This window comes from Melanerpes formicivorus, unplaced genomic scaffold, assembly GCF_026170545.1.
Source record: "Melanerpes formicivorus ecotype bairdi unplaced genomic scaffold, bMelFor1.0.p_v2 SCAF_4, whole genome shotgun sequence".
In the NCBI taxonomy this organism is placed as follows: domain Eukaryota; kingdom Metazoa; phylum Chordata; class Aves; order Piciformes; family Picidae; genus Melanerpes; species Melanerpes formicivorus.
Window position 1 is genome coordinate 886,607 of NW_027142356.1, and position 25,624 is coordinate 912,230.

At 46.4% G+C, this 25,624-nt stretch overlaps 1 protein-coding gene across 4 annotated transcripts in view; it reads left to right on the top strand.

Moving 5' to 3' along the window:
- The window catches only part of CCSER1 (coiled-coil serine rich protein 1), a 556,842-nt gene that overhangs the window by 455,232 nt on the left and 75,986 nt on the right, over nucleotides 1-25,624 (top strand). For all 4 annotated transcript variants that reach the window (XM_068136765.1, XM_068136762.1, XM_068136763.1 and 1 more), the window contains one exon: nucleotides 24,632-24,715. In XM_068136765.1, the coding sequence (XP_067992866.1) occupies nucleotides 24,632-24,715 (84 nt within the window). The remainder of the gene's footprint in view (nucleotides 1-24,631; nucleotides 24,716-25,624) is intronic.

Consider the following 25,624-nt stretch of genomic DNA (forward strand, 5'->3'; position numbering starts at 1 on the left):
GTGAGTTTCCATGTGCAGCTCAAAAGCCCATGTAGTTATGGCCCCATCCCTGGAAATATTCAAGGTGAGGCTTGACAGGGCTCTGGGAAACCTGATCTAGTGGAGGATGTCCCTGCTGACTGCGGAGGGGGGTTGGACTGGATGACCTTTGAAGGTCCCTTCCAGCCCAAACCACTCTATGATTCTGTGACTATAATTCTGTGGTCTCAACTGAAGACCAGTGGCACCGCTTGTGAAGGAAAAAAGCTGCAAAGCTCATGCAAAGGACTGAAGTGTTAGTGGTGCTCCTTACAAGAGGCAAAATAATATAGGACAATTGCTCTGGTGTATAATGTGAAAGAAAATACCTCTTTTGCACTAGGAAATTCACAAATCACCAGTGCTTGGCTTAAAACAGAAAGAATTTGTGTCACTCAAGATATGCTTAGCCAGAATATTCCATACCTCGTTATAACCTACGATTGAGAAATGTGATCGCCCATGATATTGTCAGTGTTCCCTTAATATTTCTACTACAGCAAATACCTAATTCTTGATGTGGTAGAGAGCTTGATAATTGGAAGAAATGTATTGAAAATACAGCTACTCAGGGATGTGGGCTTTGGAACAACTCGCTGTTGTTAGAGTGAAAGAGAGTGGAATAAAAATAATGATAAGGCAATTATGATTGCAGTAAATTATTGAGGTTACAGAGATTAGACCTTAGGCTGTTTGTGTAATGATGAAGAGACCTTGAATGTCAGTATGTTCCAGGCCTTTAAGTGTGAAAAATGTGGAGCCTAGAACATCATCTTTCCTTCATCCAAATCTGCTATTCGGTAAGGAAAGTCCCGCCACATTCTCACTGCTACCTGCAGGAAGTTTTTACCTGCTGTTTGTCTGCAACTTAAGCTTGTCAAGAAATGTGCAGAGATGTGTTTCATTATCTGGGCCCTGACTGGGAGAAGAGGCCCACATCTTTCTGAAGAAATTCCAATTACCAATTAACATTTTCATTAGAATGTTTGAGTCATAGTTAATTTGCATTAGGATTTATTATCTGAGCAAACCTGACCTATTAAACCTTCTAAATCTATTACTGTCAGCTAATGTCGTGCTTACAGGAACAGTACACGGTGTGCTATGGCTACACAGCTGTTCCTCCAAAGTTTTAACTTCACATCACCATTGTGCTGTTTATCGCTAAGTTATTAGACATGATTAATTATTTTATGCTAGCCACTCTCATGTCCAACTTTTTAATGCCTTCCTTGTCATTATGAGTGCCTTTAGCCTTACAGGCTAAATGAAAGGTTCTCATATCAAGTCTGATTATCACTCTAATGTTTTCCAGGCATGCTTGGTGATGAGCTTGGCATATGAAACAATTTCCTGCAGTAATAAAACTAATTAAAGTGGGCAGTCATCCCCACATCACTCTTTAATGAATTATAATGAACTCATTAATCTATCCAGCTTCACTCACCATGTCTATGGGCTAAGCTTCTCTGGGGCTATGGCAGGAGAGAAAACTTGCTCCGGTCAAAATGGACACTGTAACGCATCTATTTCCCCCTTTGTGGCAAAAAAAACCCCAAAACCAACAAAACAGACAAAACCCACCACAAAACCCAGCACCCAAAAAAAAAGCCAGGAGAGAGAGCTGCTGCAAGTAGAATATCCTTTTAAACAATTAAAGTAGGCAAGGGTAAATAGCTAAGACCCTGTAACGGAGATGAAAGCAGAACCATGCAGAAACTTAACTAGGTGTTAATACTGCAGTGCAAGTGACAGTATAATTAATGCCTCTGTGGCACACACAATTCACGTAAAATATGAGTTGCAAATAATGGTTTAGTAACTGGATCTCTGGGAAGCTGCCTAAGGAAAATAACATCAAGCTCATTTTTGGCTGAATTTCTTGGCGTTTTCTGTTGTTTGCTCAAAATGAGCAGGGACAGGGTGGCAAAGTTAGGCTTCCCAATTCCGTAATAACAAATAGGAAAGAATTAAATAGAAAGACACAGGAGGGAGAAGAGATGATTCAGATGAATATCCACATAAAAGGTGCACCTGTTTTTATCAGGTTGTAACCCTGCATCTTTCCCCATCTCTAAGCGATCAAGTCTAGTGAAAGCTGATAGCAGCTGCCCACTGGAGTTAGCTAGTTCTTGTTAGCGTCTGGAGCTTTTCATTCATATTGCTCAGGAATAATTGCAATATTACTACCAGGCAAATAAGTCTTCAATTTACCTCTGCTCATTTAATGTGGTTTAATAACAAGTCCTGCAAAATCTATGCTTCCAGCATAGGCAAGGAAAGTAAAATAAATACTCAGTCCCAAAGCAGAAACAGCAGCCAATGGTAAATTTCACAGAATCACAGAGTCACCAAGGTTGGAAGAGACCTCAAAGATCATCAAGTCCAACCTGTCACCACAGACCTCATGATGTGGCACTCATCCAGATCATCAATGAAGATATTAAAGATGATGGGGCCAGCACTGATCCATAGGGGACAGCACTAGTGCCTGGCTGCCAGCTGGATGTGGCACCATTCACCACCATTCTCTGGGTTCTGCCCTCCAGCCAGTACAATGCTCTTTGCTTGTTTGTAATGAAGCTTGAGTGATGCTCTACTTGAAACACAAATTCATTTTTATGCAAACTGCTGAGGCCATCTTTCATTTTCCTCCAGAGAGAGCAAGTACAGGCTGCCCTAAAATGACAATAAGGGGGTCCTGGTGGATGGAGGTTAACCACACGCCTACAATGTGCTCTTGTGGCCAAGAAGGCCAATGGCATCCGGGGGTGGATTAGAAGGGCTGTGGTTAGTAGGTTGAGAGAGGTTCTTGTCCCTTCCTCTCTGCCCTGGTGAGGCCACATCTGGAATATTGTGTCCAGTTCTGGGCCCTTCAGTTCAAGAAGGACCTCAGGGAACCACTTGAAAAAGTCCAGCACAGAGCCACAAAGATGCTGAAGGGAGTGGAACATCTTCCTTAGGAGAAGAGCCTGAGGGAGCTGAGGGCTCTGTAGCTTGGAGAGGAGAAGCCTGAGAGGTGACCTCATTCATGTTGATAAAGCTGTGCAGGGTGAGTGCCCAGAGGCTGGAGCCAGGCTCTGCTGGGGGATGCCCAATGCCAGCACAAGGGGCAGTGGTGGAAGCTGAGGCAGAGGAAGTTCCACAGAAACAGGAGGAAGAATTTTGTCCCTGTGAGGGTGACAGAGGCCTGGCACAGGCTGTCCAGGGGGGTTGTGGAGTCTCCCTGTCTGGAGATATTCCAACCCCACCTGGATGTGTTCCTGTGTGACCTGCTCTAGGTGCTCCTGCTCTGGCAGGGGGGTTGGACTGGGTGAGCTTTCAAGGTTCCTTCCAGCCCCTAACATTCTGTGAGTCTGTGGTGACCAAGGCTGCCTCCATAAATGCAGGTGTCCCTGGTTCAAGTCCTTGCTGTGGGTGTGAGAAGTCACCTGTATCTGTATGCACCTCTCAGGGGGAAGGTCAGCTATTGAGCTCATGAGTAGACAGTGGTGTAGGGTAATATCTATTCTTCCAGCTCACTAGCAGGAAGCTATTTTGCCCCTGTAAAGTTTTTCAAAACCAGTGAGTTTTTCTTCAAGAAGGACAAGTACTCTTTCTAGTGAAATCAACATTTTAAAGTGAGAAAATAGGTTGTTATTGAATCCTTATTTGGCTTCAACTTAGAACATGGTATTCTGCCACTCAGTTACAAAGAACCAAACAAAAGATGTCTTTGCTTCATGGCCAGTTGTTGTTTTCCCTGCTGTCTTGGCTATAGTAGGGGTTTCATTAGTTTCTTTGAATAGAGGAAAATTTTGTAGAGACTGGCTGCCAACTTTACAGTGCTCCTGAATACACTGCTAGTTTGTTTTCCTGAAAAGAACAGCACAGGCAGAATTTCTCCTGCAAGACTTGTGTAATGGAAGAATTGTGAAATAGAATGTGCAGTGCAGGGAGATTTAAGGAAAGCAAACAAATAAAACCACACAAAAAGCAAACAATGAAAGAAAACCCAGACAAACCCACCAGAAAACCAAACACAGCCCAATTCTAATTCTGTATGGCTTTAGGCATAGAATCACAGCCCTCTGAGCTCACTGCCATGATCCAGGAGCTGAGCTGGGCGTCGGGATGTTTGGAAGGGAGACTGTGTCCACACAGAATGCAAAATGCCGTTTTACCCTGACATCAATGGTTGCCAATGCATTCCCCTGTCTGTTTCCTTTTTGCTCTGAAATTGGCCTCTCCAATTGAAGACCTTTTTAGCTGCTTCTCACACCTGGCCAAGAGACTGCTCACACAGACAACTCATTGCTTTGGTTTTGTTTCCCCTGAAATCATACATGGTGTTTAGGGATGTGGTGTAGTGGTAGTGCCTTAGCAGTGGTGGTGGGATTGTGAGCTGTGGACAAGCTGTTGGACTTGGTAGAATAGAATAGAGTAGAGTAGAGTAGAGTAGAGTAGAGTAGAGTAGAGTAGAGTAGAATAGAATAGAATAGAATAGAATAGAATAGAATAGAATAGAATAGACCAGGTTGGAAGAGAACTTCGAGATCATCATGTCCAACCTATCATCCCACACCAACTAATCAACTAAACCATAGCACCATGCACCCTATCAAGTCTCCTCCTGAACACATCCAATGATGGTGACTCTACCACTTCCCCAGGCAGCCCATTCCAATGGGCAATCACTCTCTCTGTGTAGAACTTCGTCCTAACATCCAGCCTAAATATCCCCTGGCACAGCCTGAGACTGTGTCCTCTTGTTCTGGTGCTGGCTGCCTGGGAGAAGAGACCAACCTCTGCCTGTCTACAACCTCCCTTCAGGTAGTTGTAGAGAGCAAGAAGGTCACCCCTGATTCTCCTCTTCTCCAGGCTAAGCAACCCCAGCTCCCTCAGCCTCTCCTCATAAGGCTTGTGTTCCAAACCCCTCCCCAGCTTTGTTGCCCTTCTCTGGACACCTTCCAGCAAGTCAACCTCCTTCCTAAACTGAGGGGCCCAGAACTGGACACAGTACTCAAGATGCGACCTAACCAGTGCAGTGTACAGTGTACATGATCTCAAAGGTCTCTTCCAACCTCAACAGTTCTATGATTCCATGATTCTATGCAAAAGCTCATGGGTGTTTAGCTTGAGACTCCATATACTCCTTTCACTGTTGGACCAGGTTATCCGTAGGGTCCCTTCCGACCTGGCATTCTGTGATTAACTAATTGTGCTAGCATGGGGAAGCCTGAAGATAACAAAAAGCTGCCCATATCTTGCTTGGGTAGAAGCAGAAAATACCATCACAGAGTGGGAGTTTTCAAGACAGACCTGCTTCTCTCCACTCTTAGAATGGGTACCAGGAAAATTCCTTTGCTGGAGGAGTGGTTGGGCTTTGGAGTGGGCTGCCCAGGGTGGTGGTGTAGTCACCGTCCCTGGAGGTGATTAAAAACATGCAGATATGGCACTTCAGGACATGGCTTAGTGGACATGTTGGTCTTAGGCTGACAATGGGACCTGATGATCTTAAAGGTCCTTTCTAACCTCTGTGATGGTGTGATGCCATGACTTCCACTTGGCTTAGTGCAGCGATGGATGTCTGTGTGTGTCAGGGCTGGTTCCGTATTAGTGTGTTTGTTATGCCAACAGGTGTTCTACTAATTGGTATCTTTGTAAGACTCCTGTGGCAGTATCATGGTCTTCTCTTACCTGAGTTTTGCCTTGGCTCTCTGACACCCTTTTTTCTTTTGTTTTTGTGGTTTGGCTTTGTTTTTGCTTAAAACCACTTTCAGATAAAGCTGTCTTTTCTTTTGGAAGGATTGTAATGCCAGGCCAGCAATTAGCATTTCCAGATGTATGCAAAGTTAGTGGTATTTGAAGATTGATACAGCCGCAGAAAAACCACCAGCAGAATGCCTCATTAGTTGAACAAAGGTTTACACTCAAATGAGAAATGCATCTTCATTTAAGGTCAGTAGGTAATTGCCTGTGCAGTTTGAGGGAGTCACAGGGAGTGCTGTGCCCGGCAGGAGTAGGGAGGTCTCTCTACTCAGCTCTGGTGAGGTCACACCTCAAGTACTGTGTTCAGGTTTGGGCACCTCAATACAATAGAGATGTGGAGGTGCTGGAGCCAGGGCAGAGGAGGGCAAGGAAGCTGAGAAGGGCCTGGAGAATAAATCTGATGAAGAGAACTGAAGGAGCTGGGGATGGTTAGTGTGAAACAGAGGAGGCTGAGGGGAGACCTCATTGCTGTCTACAGCTACCTGAAAGGACCTTGTGGAGAGGCTGCTGCTGGTCTCTTCTCATAGGTAATTAGTGACAGACCAAGCGGGAACAGCCTCAAGCTGCAGCAGGGCAGGGTTAGACTGCACAGTAGGAAGATTTTTTTCCCAGCCAGAGTGGTCAGGGATTGGAATGTGCTGCCCAGGGAGGTGGTGGAGTCCCCAAGCCTGAATGGCGGTTTGGATGTGGTGCTTGAGGCTATGGTTTAGGGGTGACCTTTGTAGAGTAGGGTTCTGTGTTGGACTTGGTGATCCTGAGGGTCTGTTCCAACCTGAAGGTGTCTGTGATTCTGTGAGTGTGTAGTCTAGTTAAGACTTTTTAGATACTTTTTTTTTCCCCCCCCGGAAGACTGCCAAAGCTGAGCACTGGCATGCAAAATTCAGAACTGTTGTAGAGGAAACTGATGGAAATGTAACTATTTGAAGAGGAAAATCAAAGCCAAATATTTCATTTGAAAACATCAAAATGATGAATGATGTGAATAGTTTCAATTAAAAACAAAAAAAAACCCTAAACACAGCCAATTATCCTTTTGGTAAGATGTGTATGGAAAATGAAATCATTTCATTGACCTGAAATCTCCTCATATCTCTGAGTGAGCGAGTAAGCCAAGTGACTGACTTTATACATCTCTACTCAGTGTGAAGTATGTTCACTATAATTCAGAATCTGTCTTTGCCTCCCTGATAAGAGGGGAAAGCCTCAACAGTCCTGTACAATAGATGGGTGTCTGAGAGCTCAGGATACAAAATGTCAGTAGGTGAAAGAGGATGTATCAATAATTTGCAGTTACTCCTTTAAGGAAGCAAATCTGATTCTGTTTAGCAAGCTGGATAACGGCTGGAAACAATCTTCATCTTTTACATGTGGAAATTTTGCATCAAGTGCAGCAAGGTGCTCTGAAGCATCAAAATGAATCACTGATTTGCCCACCAGCTGTGCAGCATTTTGCTATTTGCTCCTGTTTTAAGAATCAGTAATACTGAATATTCATTCATGCAGTATTTGATACTCTGTAAGCAGTAGCAAATTACAAATATTAAATATAGCTTAAGAGAGGATGTGTTCTCCAAAATACCACTTAATGGTATAAAAATAAACACAGGATATTGTACTTCTGTGACCTCTGAATAGGAGGGGCTTACTTCACAGAATCACAGAATGGTTTGGGCTGGAAGGGACCTCCAAAGCTCATCCAGACCAATCCCCTCTGCAGTCAGCAGGGACATCCCCAACTAGATCAGGTTGCCCAGAGCCCTGTCCAGCCTCACCTTCAATATCTCCAGGGAAGGAGCCTCAACCACCTCCCTGGGCAACCTGTTTCCAGTGTTCCACCACCCTCGTAGTAAAGAACTTGTTCCTCACATCCAATGTAAATCTGCTCTGCTCTAGTCTGAAGCCATTGCCCCTGGTCCTGTCACTGCAGGCCTTTGCAAACAGTCTCTCTCCATCCTTCCTGTAGCCCCCTTCAGGTACTGGTAGGCTGCCATTAGGTCTCTCCAGAGCCTTCTCTTCTCCAGACTGAACACCCCCAGCTCCCTCACCTGGGCCTCATAGCAGAGCTACTCCAACCCCCTGATCATTTCCATGGCCCTCCTCCTTAGTATCTGGTGGTGTGCTTAACATTGAGTAGAATAGAATAGAATAGAATAGAATAGAATAGAATAGAATAGAATAGAATAGAATAGAATAGAATAGAATAGAATAGAATAGAATAGAATAGAATAGAGAATGGAACAGAGAAGAATTAGACTAGAATACAATATAAATAGAATAGAATAGAATAGAATAGAATAGAATAGAATAGAATAGAATAGAATAGAATAGAATAGAATTAACCAGGTTGGAAAAGACCTTTGAGATCATCAAGTCCAACCTATCACCCCACACCATCTAATCAATTAAACCATGGCACCAAGTGTCCCATCTGGTCTACTCTTAAACACCTCCAGTGATGGTGACTCCACCACCTTCCTGGGCAGCACATTCCAGTGGCCAGTCTCTCTTTCCAATTAGGTAATAGGCATATCTCATACTGTAGGGAACTAGACTGAGGAAGAAATCTTGAAATGTCAATTGAAGATACCTGAGAATAATAATGGAATAACTCAGAATAAGAAATCCCTTGTTCCAGCTACTCATTCAAGTATGCTAAAGAAGCTGATGAAATAAATTGTTTTGCTTGCTGTCTGTGCCTTAAACCTTCTTCTTATCAAAATGACAGATGGAGGATAAGTGACATTTTTTGTTGCTGCTGTTGTTTGTTTTAAAAGATTCTTCTAATTTGAGTTAGTTACCAGTTAAAAATTAGAAACTGTTCTGGAAAACAGGTTTAGCTGGCCCATCATTTAACATAATAAATGGGGAAGAACCAGCCTGACTTTCTGAGATGTTAATCATACCTCAGAGATCTGCTGGTAGAGAGTCATCAGCCTGTGAGTAAGAATGATCTGTTTTGCGTCGTTAACTCAATTTCTAAAAAGCTTTCAACCAGGTCCTTCATTAAAGGCTTTAAATAATAAGAGTGGGAAAGTCTTCCCTTGGATTAATAGCAGATTAGGTGTAGAGAACAAAAAATGGGTAGTCATTTATTAAAGGAAGAATTCCAGTTCCAGAATCAGAATTAAAATGGACTGTGCAGAAAGATCTTATCATACTAAATGATTTAGAGATGAAAAGCAGTTGAGGTTCAATGGCAGCAGACACAAAGGGACATGCATAGGGAGGAAGAGTCCTATTTTTCAAGTGAGGTAAGAGGTCTTTCAAACACTGTGTATAGTTCCCTGACAACACCACCTCAGTACTTACCAGGATGAAAAACTGAAAGTGCATCCCATTGATAGTTGCTGTTAAGAGTTTCTGCAGGGCTCCTGACAAATTCGGTACAAGGATATCGTTCCCCAAGCTGGTTGCTCTGATGTTTGTGATGCCTGACTTTCAGATCTATGAAAGGATTTGTGATTGATTCCACCACCACCACCACACCCCACCACCCTACCCCATGTTTCTATAAATCTGGGCCCTTAAGAATGATTTTGAATAATTCCTTAGACATTAATGCAAAGCAAAGTGTCATAGTTCAGTCTTGTGAATTGATGGTTAAGCTGCTGCCCAAGCACTACCTGGTTGAAACGAATGGGATAGTGCAACTAGAAAAGGTGGATTGTAGGTTTGGATCAGAGATGCAGAGTAGTTTACATAAGCAAGGAGGTATTCATGAGCTTCAAACAGAGATGGAAGGGTTTGCAGAGTAATCACACAGGCCTATAAAACCGTGGGCGACACAGGAAAGATGAATGGGAAGCACTCATGTTTTAAGAGAGGAATAATGGCATTGTTCAGCAGCAAGCCTAAGGCAGGAGTTTGAGGGACATGGTTGTTGGGGTTTTTTGTTTCACCTGGTATGCTCAAATTCTTTTGGTGAACATATAATTTAGCTCCATCACCAAAGGAGGTGTGGTATTGTGTAAATGAATGCTGACTGGGGAAGAGCCGTAAGGGGAGAGTAACTGGAGTGGTTGTATCGGGGGAAGAATTGGATTTATTGCTACACCTTTCCACTCCTGAGTGCTGTTCATGATTTCTGCAGTTCAGATACACCTTGGGTTTCATCTGGCACAATAATTCAGTTTTATGTTTTGCAGTCCAGTAATCAAGCTGCATTTCTTAAAACTCTATGCTTTTATTGTTGCTGCTAAAGAGAACAAAGTTCAGCTGAAGCAGAAAAAATCTGACCCAACCAATTTGCTCAGTCTGTATTTCACACTTAACAAACAACTGGACCTCTATGAAGAAAATACTCCTTTTTCAGCTCTGTGTTCATGAATGGCTGAGGTGGAAGTATCATAGCCAACCTAGTCTGTCTGAGTGTTGCTTTCATACTATGAATTCAATTTTCATATTCAAACTGGTATAGCTGCCCTAAATTGTTCTAGTAAAATATATATTGACATATAGCCCCTATTACAGGAAGGATCTGCATGTGCTGGAGCATGTCCATAGAAGGGCCACGAGGATGATTAGAGATCTGGAGTTCTTCTCCTATGAGGACAGACTGAGAGACTTGGGGTTGTTCAGTCTGGAGAAGAGAAAGCTCCGAGGAGACCTTCTTGTGGCCTTCCAGTATCTGAAGGGGGCTCCAAGAAAGCTGGGGAGGGACTTTTTAGGATGTCAGGGAGTGATAGGACTTGGTGGGGGCAGGGGGGGGGGAATGGAAAAAAAAAATAGAAGTGGGTAGATTGAGATTGGATGTCAGGAAGAAGTTCATCCCCATAAGGGTGGTGAGGCATGGACAGGTTGCCCAGGGAGGTGGTGGCAGCCTCATGCCTGGAGGTTTTTGCAGCCAGGCTGGATGTGGCTGTGAGCAACCTGCTGTAGTGTGAGGTGTCCCTGCCCATGGCAGGGGGCTTGGAACTGGCTGATCCTTGAGGTCCCTTCCAGCCCTGACAATTCTATGATTCTATGATTCTATATTCCCTGTTCTGGAACTTAGGTAGAATATGGCATAGAAGTGCAGAATGTTTTATTTTATGAGGATTAATGCCTGTCTATCAGATTGGATCCTGTCCTCCCCAAACTTCATTTGCTGTTCAAGATGAAGAAATGAAATACAGAGCTGTTCCTTCAGAAATGCCTCTTGAATGCTGTATTTGCGTTGGCTGCTGTATTTGCCTGTTGTCTGGTTCGGGTATGACCATAGCTTCCAAAGCTGATTCAGGATTTTATGGATTCTTTTTGTTCCTATTTGAAAGATACCCAGCAGCCAGACTGCTTATGTTGAGTCAAGGTGGCTGTGGGAGATCACTCTGGGTTGCTGTGTAATGTTTTAATGGGAGCTTCTGAAGCATGGAGTTGTCCACATCCTTGTGCTGGGCTTGAGCAGCAGCTGGCACAGCGGCACGTCCTGAGGAGCAGGGAGAATGTGTAACCATGGCCTGCCATCAGCAGCCACCGTTCCGGAGCATTCTCAGGACCCCAGCCAAGACTAACTGGGCTGGCACAGCACCAAAGCAACAGATGAGCCAAACAGGCCAAATGAATGTGCTTTGCACGTGTGAAGAACTGCAGCCGGCCAAGTAATTTCTCTCAGTGTGATCTGAGAGGATTTGGTATGACAAATAGAAATGAGGGTCATGTGCAGAGCTGGAGTGAACACAGGAAGAGAAAATAAAGCACTGGGAAGTCATGTGCTGTCCACACAGTGAAGTGGAGCAAAGACATCAGAGGATTGTCTCTCAAAGATGGACCAGCAAGTTCCTTTTGATGCCTGAAACAAACAATGCAGTCTCTGCCCTGTGTTACAGTGATTAGCGTTTCATTAAGGTAATAACAGCAATAGCCAATGAAGCTACTAATGCTCTGATCAAAACAGCCATTTCTGAAAGCAGTCTGTAATATCCAGGCCCCACCCCTGTGTGCAATCCCAAATGCTCTTCTTTTTAGAATAGAATAGAATAGAATAGAATAGAATAGAATAGAATAGAATAGGCCAGGTTGGAAGAGACCTTCAAGATCATTGTGTCCAACCTATCATCCAACACCACCCAACCAACTAAACCATGGCACCAAGCACCCCATCAAGTCTCCTCCTGAACACCTCCAATGATGGTGACTCCACCACCTCCCTGGGCAGTCCATTCCAATGGGCAATCACTCTCTCTGTGTAAAACTTCCTCCTAACCTCCAGCCTAAACTTCCCCTGGTGCAGCCTGAGACTGTGTCCTCTTGTTCTGGTGCTGGTTGCCTGGGGGAAGAGACCAACCCCCACTTGGCTACAGTCTCCCTTCAGGGAGTTGTAGACAGCAATAAGGTCTCCCTTGAGACTCCTCTTCTCCAGGCTAAGCAACCCCAGCTCCCTCAGCCTCTCCTCACAGGGCTGTGTTCCAAACCCCTCACCAAGTTCGTTGCCCTTCTCTGGACAGGCTCCAGCAAGTCAACCTCCTTCCTAACCTGAGGAGCCCAGAGCTGGACACAGTACTCGAGGTGTGGCCTAACCAGTGCAGTGTACAGGGGCAGAATGACCTCCCTGCTCCTGCTGGCCACACTGTTCCTGATGCAGGCCAGGATGCCACTGGCCCTCCTGGCTGCCTGGGCACACTGCAGGACAGACCCATCTCAGGATGCCACGTGTTAACACAAAGGAGGGCTCAGCTTGGAGACTGATAATGGTGCTTTGCAAATTCCCAGTAAGATCCACAAAAGTGCCTGGTGTTTTTCAGATGCAAGGTGGTATCAACTGCACAATTGCCTTCTATGAGCAGGTGTCAAAATTAATAGCTGAGGGGCGAGCAACTGATGTCATTTACCTGGACCTGAGCAAAGCCTTTGACACTGTCCCGCACCACATCCTGGTCTCCAGGCTGGTGACACATGGGTGTGAGGGGTGACCACTAGACGGATAAGGAACTGGCTTGATGGCTGCATCCAAAGAGTGGCTGTCAATGGCTCCATGTCCCAGTGGAGGCCAGGGACAAGCAGAGTCCCTCAGGGATCAGTCCTGGGACCAGGCTTGTTCAACATCTTTGTGGGTGCCATGGACAGTGGCATTGAGTGCACCCTCAGCAAGTTTGCTGATGACACCAAGCTGTGTGGTGCAGGAGACAGCTGGAGGGAAGGGAGGCCATCCAGAGGGACCTGGACAGGCTGGAGAGGTGGGCACAGGCCAACCTCATGAGCTTCAACAAGACCAAGGGCAGGGTCCTGCATCTGGGTCGAGGCAATCCCAGGCACAAATACAGGCTGGGCAGGGACTGGCTGGAAAGTAGCCCTGAGGAGAGAGACTTGGGGGTGCTGGTGGACAAGAAGCTCAACAGGAGCTCTCAGTGTGCACTTGCAGCCCGCAAAGCCAATCAGATCCTGGGCTGCAGCAGGAGAAGTGTGGCCAGCAGGGCAAGGGAGGTGATTCTCCCCCTCTACTCAGCCCTGGTGAGACCCCACCTGGAGTACTGTGTCCAGTTCTGGAGCCCCTATTACAAGAGGGATGTGGAGGTGCTGGAAGGTGTCCAGAGAAGGGCCACAAGGATGATCAGAGGGCTGGAGCACCTCTCCTATGAGGACAGACTGAAGGAGTTGGGGCTGTTCAGTCTGGAGAAGAGAAGGCTCTGAGGTGACCTCATTGTGGCCTTCCAGTATCTGAAGGGGGCTACAGGAAGGCTGGGGAGGGAGTGCTCAGGATCTCAGGGAGTGATAGGACTAGGGGGAATGGAATGAAGCTGGAGGTGGGGAGATTCAGGCTGGAGGTGAGGAGGAAGTTCTTCCCCATGAGAGCGGTGAAGCCCTGGAATGGGTTGTCCAGGGAGGTGGTTGAGGCCCTGTCCCTGGGGGTGTTTAAGCCCAGGCTGGATGAGGCTGTGGCCAGGCTGATCTAGTGTGGGGTGTCCCTGCCCATGGCAGTGGGGTTGGAACTAGGTGATCCTTGTGGTCCCTTCCAACCCTGAATGAAACTATGATACTATGATGTACGTGATCTAGGCTCCTGCACTGCTGGCATAGCAGTTCTGTAAACGTTAAGATAAGATGGGGTTTCTCTGAATGTTCTACATCTCCAGAAATTCATTGCTTTTCCTGTATATATCTGCTGCTTAAAGGGGGCTTTAACTATTTGTATAGCTTTCAGGACCTGATAGTTAAACTCCTTGGTTTGCTCAGGGATGATGTGTTGCTTTTTTTTAAGACACAGCATCCTGAGTAACTGCTGATTTTTGCATTATCCTAAGTTCATGAGCAATCTGCTTAGCATCTGAAATTCAGCACATCTATCAAATGAGTTTTGTAATATTCAAATTTTATGGTGCTATTTTGGCAGCATGTTCTTGTTTAGCATTGAAGTAGAATTGCAGTAAATTTATTTTCCAGAATACTTGGTTAGTTCTGTTTATAGCACTTTGCTTACAGTAAGCACAATATGCCTATTTGTTCTGAAGTATAAAGAGGTAAAGAGTAAGTTTTCAAAGTGAAACTGATTATGCTTTTTGGCACTTAAGCATAACCTGCTGCAGCTGTCTTCACACATGGTAGAATCTGTCATCTTGTGACCTGACGTGATGAGCAACAGATTTGCTATTATGCTTTAGCATTTCTCCAGATGGACAAAATTAAACTAAAATAGGAAAATACTTGCATGGAGCCAAAGCGCTGGCTGCCATGGCCTGTGCCTGGAAACAAGCACAGACCTGAGAGCTCCAGCACAAGGCTGGCAACCTGAAGAATATTTGGACCGTAAACATGCACAATGATAACATCAGATCCATGACGAATACACACTAAATCCTGGGTTACCTTTGTCACAAATGCAGAGGATAGGTGAGGAAAACACGATGGACATTTTACGCAGAGCTGCTTTTGCTTTTTCATGAAGCACACCTGGAATTTAGACTGCAAACTCTTTTTTATTACCTGCAATTAATAGAAGAAGGTATTTTGAAGATGCACCATTTCATTTTCAGAGCATGCTGTTGCCTTCAAAAATGAGCTGTTATTTGACCTTTTTCTTAATCAGCTATTTCCAGAGACTTGGACAAAGCTGTTGCCCCAGTTTGAGCTGGGTGCCATTAAAAAGGAACCACAAAGCAGCCCTCCAGAAGGTACAGAGTGTCCAGGAGGTGTTCTGGAAGTGTAATCTTTGTATTTCCCACCACAAATCCTACAGCTCTGTAAATCTGGCTGCACAGTTACTGTCTTTCTCTTTCTGCACTGTCTCCTCCCTGAAGGCAGTGAGCTCCCTTATCTGCTGTGGGGGGAGGCTGGTTCCAGTCTTGTCTGTGGCTTTCAAGGCCTGACATTTTTACTGTGCAGTCTTGGCCTGGTTAGGTCTAATGCCAGGGACCAAGAGGAGACAGTTTCAGGCCTGGCCAGCCTGTATCCAGCCTAGCAATGGGAGAGGGGAAGAAAGAGCCCTGGGGCATATGTTAAACCCCAGGTGGGGCGAAAAGGAGAACTGAGTTGGGAGAAAAGGAGTGCTAGGTTGTGGTCTGGTTTGGTAGAGGTTTTGTATGAAGTTTTTTGTCTTACTGAGCTTTTGTGTTAAACCCAGATCATGGATTTCTATTTTATATGCTTGGCTATGCTCACCATTATGCATTGGAACATTCTGGTATTGTAGCTGGTGAATGGATTTTCCATTTAAGCTTTCCAATACTCTAATCCTGTGTGTAAAGCACTCTCCTTTTTGCCCCAGGGGCATCAGAGCAATCTGCCCTGCTCCAAACCATGACACCTGCCATGGAGAGCGGAAGTCTTTCATTTATGTATTTATTTAGCATTTATTTATTTAAGGCATTTCTGAAAATGTGCCTAAAGTATGTGATGGAATTACTTGGGCTGACACTTAGAGTCCATGTTTTCACTGCACTGACAGCCTTGATAAAATGCACTGCTGTAAACTCATTATACAGAAAGATAAGTAATTAGAGAGTCCATGGACATTGGTTTAGTATGTAGAACTGGCAATTGTTACCTGGCAGATTTAACTCTGTTGCTGGTGAGTGAACTCAGCTATGCTCATAGGCCAATCCATTTTTCTCCTCCACTTTACAAACATAAGGGCTGCAAAAACATGAGAGATACTTTGCATACATAATTGTATCCAGCATTATAAATAAGGTTATTTGTCTACACATCGGTCAAATATCTCCTGGAACGTGCAGATAATGAAGAGCCAAAACCATGCAGCCGCAGAGTATTCCAAGTGTACTTCACAAGCTCTGCTTTATGTTTCTTCCAGGGTTGTAATTACAGTGTAGACTCTGAATGTGCTGGTTGCTGAGCATGCTTTTCACAGAGTCACAGAAACATTCAGGTTGGAACAGACCCTCAGGATCACCAAGTCCAACCCAGAACCCTACTCTACTCTCAGGGGCACAAATAATTTTTTCGTCTCTACCCTTAGTTGCAGGAGGGAATACCATAAGGAACAGGTCAGCAGCTGCAGCCAACAAGTGGCTTAGAGGCTGGTGCAGTCAAAAGAATTTTGAGTTTTTCAATCTTGAAAAACTTTCTACTGCACCAGGCCAGCTGGCAACAGATGGAGCACATCTGTCCCAGAGGAGGGGTAAGATCAGAGTGTACAAGAATGGCCTATCCCTCAAAGGGAAAAAGATTCTAGGGAGGGAATTGGCAGGTCTCATAGATAGGGCTTTAAACTAGTTTCGAAGGGGGAAGGGGTTGAAACCAGTCCCCCCAGGCAGGAGTCTGGGGGTGATAAGCCAGAGCCAGAGGTGAAACCAGCAGCCCAGCTGAAGTGCATATACACTAATGCACGAAGCATGGGCAACAAACAAGAGGAGCTGGAAGCCTTGCTGCAGCAGGGAAGTTATGATGTAGTTGCCATCACAGAGACGTGGTGGGACGACTCACATGACTGGAGCGCTGCAATTGATGGCTACAGGCTCTTCAGCAGAGACAGGCAAGGAAGAAGGGGTGGAGGGGTCGCCCTGTACATCAGGAAGGCACTAGATGCCATTGAGATGGAGATCAGGGACCATCAGGTTGAGTACCTGTGGGTGAGAATTAGAGGGAAGACCAACAGGGCTGACATCCTGGTTGGAGTCTCTTATAGACCACCCAACCAGGAGGAAGATGTTGATGAAGCATTCTATAGGCAGCTTAAGGCTGTCTCAAGATCGCCTGACCTTGTTCTCATGGGCGACTTCAACTTGCCTGACATCTGCTGGGATCTTAACATAGCAGAGAGGAGACAGTCTAGGACGTTCTTAGAGTGCATGGAGGACAGCTTCTTATCCCAGGTGCTGCGTGAGCCTACCAGGGGTAAGGCTATGCTTGACCTCCTCTTCACCACTAGGGAAGGGCTGGTGGGTGATGTGGTGGTTGGAGGGTGCTTAGGGGCCAGTGACCACGAGATAATTGAATTCTCATTATTTGGTCAGGCTAAGAGGGGCAGCAAGAAGACCTCCACTCTGGACTGCCGGAGGGTGGACTTCAGGCTACTCAAGGAACTAATTCAGAGGGTTCCTTGGGATAAAGCCCTTAAAAACAAAGGGGTCCAGGAGAGCTGGACGTGCTTCAAGGAAGAATTGTTGAAGGCACAGGGACAGGCTGTGCCAATGTGCCAGAAGATGAGCTGCAGGGGCAGACGGCCAGCCTGGATGGTTAATGAACTTTTAATGGAACTAAGGGAAAAAAAGAGGGTGTGTCATCTTTGGAAGAAAGGTGAGGCAACCCATGAAAAATTTAAGGATGTTGCTAGGTCTTGTAGGAAGAAAACTGGGGAGGCAAAAGTGCATTTGGAGCTTAGCCTGGCCTCTGCTGTGAAGGACAACAAAAAGTCCTTCTATAAATACATTAATAGCAAGAGGAAGGACAGAGGCAACCTCCACTCCTTGGTGGACACGGAGGAGAACGTTGTATCAAAGGATGAGGAAAAGGCAGAGGTACTTAACACCTTCTTTACCTCAATTTTTACTAGCAGGACAGAATGTCTTGCAGATAGCTGGCCTGCAGAGCTGGCAGAAGGAGCCAGGGAGCGGCATAGTTTTCCTCTGTTCCAGAATGGGGTAGTTGGTGATCTGCTCAGCTGCTTGGATCCCCACAGGTCCATGGGACCAGACAGGATCCATCCTAGGGTGCTGAGAGAGCTGTCAGAGGAGCTGGCCAAGCCGCTCTCCATCATTTTCCACCAGTCCTGGATCACTGGAGAGGTCCCAGAGGACTGGAAGCTGGCCAACGTGGTGCCCATCCACAAGAAGGGCTGGTTAGATGAGCCAGGGAATTACAGGCCTGTCAGCCTGACCTCAGTGCCAGGCAAATTCATGGAGCAGGTCATCCTGAGTGCAATCACACAGCACTTACAGGATGGCCAAGGGATCAGGCACAGCCAACACAGATTTAGGAAGGGCAGGTCCTGCCTGACCAACCTGATTTCCTTCTACGAGCAGGTGACTGCCTGGTGGATGTGGGGCAGGCTGTGGATGTAGTCTACCTGGACTTCAGCAAGGCCTTTGACACCGTCCCCCATAGCAAACTCCTGGCCAAGCTGTCAGCCCATGGCTTGGACAGCAGCACTCTGTGCTGGGTTAGGAACTGGCTGGAGGGCCGAGCCCAGAGAGTGGTGGTGAATGGTGCCACATCCAGCTGGTGGCCAGTCACTAGTGGTGTGCCCCAGGGATCAGTGCTGGGCCCCATCCGCTTTAACATCTTTATTGATGATCTGGATGAGGGCATTGAGTCCATCAGCAGTAAATTTGCTGACGACACCAAGCTGGGGACAGGAGTTGATCTGCTGGAGGGTAGAGAGGCTCTGCAGAGGGACCTCGACAGGCTGGACAGATGAGCAGAGTCCAAGGGCAGGAGATTGAACACATCCAAGCGCCAGGTTCTACACATTGGCCACAGCAACCCCAGGCAGTGCTACAGGCTGGGGTCAGAGTGGCTGAGAGCAGCCAGGCAGAGAGGGACCTGGGGGTGCTGGTTGATGGTAGGCTGAACATGAGCCTGCAGTGTGCCCAGGCGGCCAGGAGGGCCAATGGCATCCTGGCCTGCATCAGGAACAGTATGGCCAGTGTAATGGGTTGGGGCAAGCCCCCCTCCCCACCACGCGCAGAAATAATGACTCAAACAAACGGATTGCAAAAGTGATGGAAAGTTTAAATAGAACAGTGAGTGCGTGCAGGAAAAAAAACTAAAAATACAGTGACGAGAGAGAGAGACCCAAAAACAGACCCAGAGAAACCCATCCCTACCTGAGGGTACACCCAAGACCCTCAGGGCTCCTTCTTCCCCCCCCATTGCTAGGCTAGTCTCAGCTGGCCAGATCTGAGACTGCCCATCCCCCCATGGCCTTGGGCCTAGCCAGGCCCAAAGCCAGGAGATCTCTCCCCCAGTTACCGGCTGATGGAGGAGGAAGAAAAGAGGAAGTGCCAGACCCCGCCGCGAAACTTATAGTGGTGCAAGGGATCATGGTAGGAAATAACCTAATTTCCTGTGTCCACCCACTGGGCTGGACTTCTGGACACAGGAAGCACCCCGTAGCAGAGGGCACCCAGCCCAAACTACGACAGCCAGCAAGAGCAGGGAGGTCATTCTGCCCCTGTACACTGCACTGGTTAGGCCACACCTCGAGTCCTGTGTCCAGTTCTGGGCCCCTCAGTTTAGGAAGGAGGTTGACTTGCTGGAGCGTGACCAGAGAAGGGCAACGAAGTTGGTGAGGGGCTTGGAACACAGCCCTGTGAGGAGAGACTGAGGGAGCTGGGGCTGCTTAGCCTGGAGAGGAGGAGACTCAGGGGTGACCTTATTGCTGTCTACCACTACCTGAAGGGAGGTTGTAGACAGGCAGAGGTTGGTCTCTTCTCCCAGGCAGCCAGCACCAGAACAAGAGGACACAGTCTCAGGCTGCGCCAGGGGAGGTTCAGGCTGGAGGTCAGGAGTAAGTTTTATACAGAGAGAGAGATTGGCCATTGGAATGGGCTGCCCAGGAAGGTGGTGGAATCACCATTACTGGAGGTGTTCAGGGGGAGACTTGATGGGGTGCTTGGTGGTGTTGGATGGTAGGTCGGACACGATGATCTTGAAGGTCTCTTCAAACCTGGTCTATGCTATTCTATTCTACAAGGGTCACCCCTAAACCATAGCCCCGAGCACTACATCCAAACCGCCTTGAAACACAGCCAGGCTTGGGGACTCCACCACCTCCCTGGGCAGCACATTCCAATGCCTGACCACTCTTGCTGGGAAAACCTACTTCCTACTGTCCAGTCTAACCCTGCCCTGCTGCAGCTTGAGGCCATTCCCTCTTGTCCTATCACTAATTACCTGTGAGAAGAGACCTCTCCACAAGGTCCTTTCAGGCAGTTGTAGACAGCAATGAGGTCTCCCCTCAGCCTTATCTTTTTCTCACTAACCATCCACAGCTCCTTCAGTTGCTCTTCATCAGATTTATTCTCCAGGCCCCTCCCCATCTTCCTTGCCCTCCTCTGCACTCACTGCAGCACAAATCCCTTCCTCTTTAATGCCTGTTGTTGTGACAATTCCTTATGAAGGAATTCTAGCTTTCAGGTAGGTGTTTTTTGGGTGGGTGGTGTGTGGTTTTGTTTGCAGGGGGAGGTATTTGGTTGGGTTTTTTTGTTTCATTTTAATCATGAATCTCCACCATACTGTGTCTCCTATTCTCCATTCACTTAGAGAAGTTTTTCTCAACAAATGTTTTGATCTTTCCATAGCAGGAGTGCACCATACTACAGTCCCAGTAGATAATGAAACACAGAATCACAGAATCACAGCATACCTCTAGTTGGAAGAGACCTCCAAGCTCTTCCAGTCCAACCTTCCACCCAGAACTTCAGGTCTAAACCATGTCCTGAAGCACCAGCTCCACAGACTGCTTAAACACCTCCAGGGGTGGTGACTCCAGCACTGCTCTGGGCAGAACATTCCAATGGCTGAGAACCCTTCAGGGAGCTGTAGAGAGCACTGAGGTCTCCCTTCAGCCTCTTCTTATCCAGAATGAACAATGCCAGCTTCCTCTTTGTAGGCCATGTGCTCCAGGCCCTTCTCCAGCCCCATTGCCCTTAACGTTTCAGGACTCTAAAGGAGTAGGGGTGATCCATTCCTGAATTCACACTCTCTCATATGCATTGCTGTTTGCCCACAGACTAACAAATACCACAGCATTCCATGGGCTGCACCTCTTACACCTTTCAATGCCATGTGATTTCATTGGTATCCTCTACACCAGCCTTCACTGAAATATTTTGCCTCGTGTTTGGAGCCTTCTCTCCTTGCCTTGCTTTCAATAGCTAACTTCTGGAAGAGCTATAGTCACGCTTTTGCAAACAGTTACTTGGTTTTGTAACAATTAATTTTTACTTCTTTTTGTTGTTGTTGTTAGTACTGTTTTCAGATGGAATATTGGAACTACCCAAGCTTTTCTGCAGTCAACTACTTTTTCTTCTCTTTTATTCCTGTATGTTGTTTTCTTCCTTGTGTTCATGTTCTCAGTTGGTGTCATTGCAAAAATATCTTCAAAATGTAACAGGAACAGAAGCAGCACCAATTGCCATTTGTCTTCTCCCTTCTGCCTTGCATTTGCAGAACAAATTATACCTGTGTGGGTACCATGCAGTAAAATGGGATTATAAAATCCCAGTTCTACACTGTGTACAACAAGAAAAAGAACTCTCTGCTACTTGCAAACCCAGTGTGGTGTGGAGTTGATGGAATATCAGCTGTTTATTCTTGCTGCTGTTGCTAAACAGCAATGGGGAAATTGGGGAATGGCTTCCCTTTTGCTAGACAGTTCTGGGTGGTGCCTGCATAGTTGTCAGTGTGCCAGTAGAGCAAGGTGCAAGGATGATCCTGCCTAAGGACAGTCCTTGCTGGGATGCTGGGATGCAGATGATGTTTGGTGGAATGGTTGTGGTACCTGCATTCTTCATTTAAGTTTACCTAACTGCTGGCTCAAGTAACTTTCAGTATTCAGCTAAGCAAGGGGTGGGTACTGTAGGTATTCTTTTCTCCAAAGATGCCAAATCTCTGAAGGGTATGGGCCCAGTCCATATGCTTGGACTAAGCTGCAGTGGAGTTGACAATCATAGAATCATGGTGTTGTGGTTTGGGAGACCAATTCTCCCACCAGAGGCAAAGAAAGACTCAGACAAATGGATTGCAAAAACGGTGGAAAGTTCAAATGGGAAAAAAAACAATGAAAGTTTTACAGAAAACCACAAGCACTGTGACAAAGAGAGAGATATCCCAAAACATACCCAAGAACAAGCCGTCCCCATCTGGGGTTACACCCAAACCTCCCCCCCAGGGCTCTTTCTTCCCCTCCCTCCCCTCCCCAACCCAGCCTTGGGCCTGGGCAGGCCCAAGGGAGGCAGCTTATGCCATTTTACCTAGGCAGCAGTAGGGGAAGAAAAGAGAGAGTGAAGACCCCATGCTGATCTATTATAGGGGAGCAGGGCATTATGGGAATGGAATACCTGGTTTCCTGTGACCACCCCCTGGGCTGGGCCCACCCCTTGGGACATCCCAGGTGTGGTCTGTGCAGCGGCAACAGGGGGCCGGCACCCAGCCTAAACCACCTCACCAGGTGGCCAGGAGGGGGTTGGCCTCTTCTCCCAGGCAACCAGCACCAGAACAAGAGGACACAGTCTCAAGCTGCGCCAGGGGAGGTTTAGACTCGAGGTGAGGAGGAAGTTCTTCACCGAGCGAGTCATTCGTCATTGGAACGGGTTGCCCAGGGAGGTGGTTGAGTCATCGACCCTGGAGGTGTTCAAGGGGAGATTGGACGTGGCACTTGGTGCCATGGTCTAGTCATGGGGTCTGTGTTGATAGGTTGGACTCGATGATCCTTGAGGTCCTTTCCAACCTAAGTGATACTGTGATACTGTGATACATAGAATGCACTGGGTTGGAAGGGACTCTAGGGGACATTTAGTCCAACCCCCCTACACTGAGCAGGGCCATGTCTAGCATCAGATTGCTCAGAGCCCCTTCAATAGCCTAGCCTACATCTTTCCAGGGATGGTGCCTTCACCACCTCCTGAGCAACCTGTTGCAGTGTTGCACCACCCTCATAGTGAAGCATGTGAGAGACTGAGGTAGAAGGCTCATGTCCTGCTGGAAGAAGCATTATTCAGTTTCACTGCTATGTGACCAGACAAGGGAAACATTACCTTAGCTGTAGATTATTTTTGTCTTCTCAAAACTGTATCAGCAGTTGCAGTCTGTACTGTAGTAGAAAATTGTTGCATGGAATATAAAGGATAAGCACCTGGAGAACTGTACTGGGCAAGAGGGATCAGTCCTTTGTGTGGATGAAGAATATCCAACTGCATGCATGACTTCTTTCTGCCAGGAGAGGTGCACAAGGATTTTTAAGTCTTTGGTAGCTCTGAGAGTCAAAACCTTTCTTCAGGCTCTCACTAGTACCAGGGAAGCCTGCATTGCCTCTCAGACGATGCCTAGTGCTACAGCTTACCGCAGGACTCTTTCCCGCGGCATTTATCAAGCGCTGTTACAGCCTTCACGGCTTCAAGGTGCTTGCTTGTGCCTGCTTTCTAAGAGCTATTTTCACAGTGGTCTTGGCTATGGGACTGTGCTGTTTTCCTTCTCCTGCTGTGTGTTCTGCTAACCTTTCCCTTTAAAATTAAAAAGGGGGAATCAGGAAATAGCAACAATGTGAAATCACACAGACAAAAAGAGCTCCGAATAAGGTAACTAAATTGAGCTACAATAGCTAATGCCAAAGGCAGACTTAGAAAATCATGCATTCCATGCTGAGGGCTGTATCCTGGTGCTGGGATTTCATTTTCAATTAATGCTTCTAAAGAGCAATCTATGAGTATATAGCAAGAGTGAAATGCTGCTACACTGTATGGCAAAGGAAAATTCCTGGAGTTTTTCCCTAAAGGAGTGTCATGGATTGAGTTGAACCTGCTGCTGTTATCCATACCTTGCTGTAGCTTCAAGAATGTCAGTGCTGGCTGGAGCAAAGTAGTCTGGGTCTTGAAGTTCAGATTGCAACATGGGAGGCTTCCTGTTCTGGTTGCTGCTTCTGGGTTGTGGGTTTGGGGTGTTGGCTTTTTTTGGCAGAGTTGGGGGCAGGATGGGTGGGTGTGGGGTAGCCTCACTGGTTTGGGTTTTCTGGTCCATGCGTAGTAATTTCAGCTGAGTTTCTCCTGTTGGGTGTTTAGCAGTGCAACATAAAAATATTCAATTGATGTTTCTTCTCCAAAGAGGCTGTTTAGACTTACATGAACTCCTGAAATTGCCTGGGGACAGCTTGCAGACTGCCTCATGGACCGGGCTTTGGCTTTAGTCTTAGCTGTTAGGTTCATTTCCATGCAAGTCAAACTGAGTTATAGTCAATGGCTATATTGCTAAGTGGTAACTACTTTAGTCCCTTCACTCGGTTAATAGCAGAATTGCTGCTGGCCTGGCTGCTGTGGGATAAAAGATGTGCTTTACTTTTCCTGTGAATGTCTGCTGTGTTTTCATTTTCATCCTCTCCAAGATCAAGAGCTCTGCAATAAGGCATCTAAATTGGTATTTCTCTAATGTTGTTTTTTTCAGTAGAATTATAGCATTTCATAGCCATTCCTGAACTGAAAAGGAATGACCTGATAGAGTCTTCAGTACAAAGGCACAAAGGGTTTGGAAAACAGTGAAATGGACTTCAGTGCAGGGAGCTATTCACATCTCTGTGTAATGCTTTTGGAAGCATTAATTTGTTTATGCAGTAACTTAGGACACATTATTGGAAATACCACACATGACAAAGGAGAAATGAGTTTCATTACGTGAATGGCAATGCAATTATCTCACACGATGTGAAAAGGCCTTTTCTTGTCAAGAGCAGAGTAAAAGCCTTAAGCCTATTACAACATCTTGTTTGATGTTTTTGCAGGACGGGATGAAAGATGAATGCTCAGTGCTGAAGCTGCAGCTGAAGGAGAGAGATGAACTCATAACACAACTTCGTGAGGAGCTGGTAAGTAGGAGAAGCAATTGTAGCTTTTAAAGTTCATTTACCTGAGACAAGAAACTAAGGCAATACAATTTCACACCTGCTACAGAACAGCTAGCCTAAGGCTATGGTAATCACTCAGGTAAATGCTGATAACACTTGACCATTAGACTCGAAGACTCAGAATTCCTAGGGATTTGTCAGCCCCTCAAGTGGCTACTACCTAGGTGCACTGCTGGCAGGAATTTCTTGGAATCATTTGTGTTTACAGTTGTATTGCAGTATCAGAAGTAGCACAGCACTCATATGTATAGGCTAGAAATCTGGAAGGGCCATGCACATGTCCTGGTGAATTCAGAGGGTCGCAGTATCACAGTGCGTTGGAGGTTGAAAGGGACCTCCAGAGCTCATCCAGTCCTACTCCCCTGCCAGAAGCAGGATCACTCAGGGTAGTCTGCGCAGGAAGCTTCATGTGAATTGTGAATATTTCTACCATGAACTGCTTTTCACATCTACAAGATTAGTTAAGGATATCTGTCCTTAATGGATATCTTTAATTTAAACAAAGTAACAAACATTCTTACATTTGCTGAATGTTTCCATACCCTATGAACTATCTTCTTGAGCGCTTATGCTTGAGTACTAACTTCAATTCATAGACTCATAGCATGCTTGACGTTGGAAGGAACCTTTCCTGTTCATCAAGTCCAACCCCTCTTGCAGTTAGCAGGGACATCTGCACCTGGAGCAGGTTTTCCAGAGCCCTGTTCAAACGAACCTGGAGCGACTCCAGGGATGAATCATCTCCCACCTCTCTGGGCAACGTGAAAGAGAAAACCAGTGTTCCGCCACCCTCACTGTAAAAGTTGTCTCGCTTGTGTCCAGTCTCAATCTCCCTCTTTTACTTTAAAACCTGTCACAGCAAGTCTTACT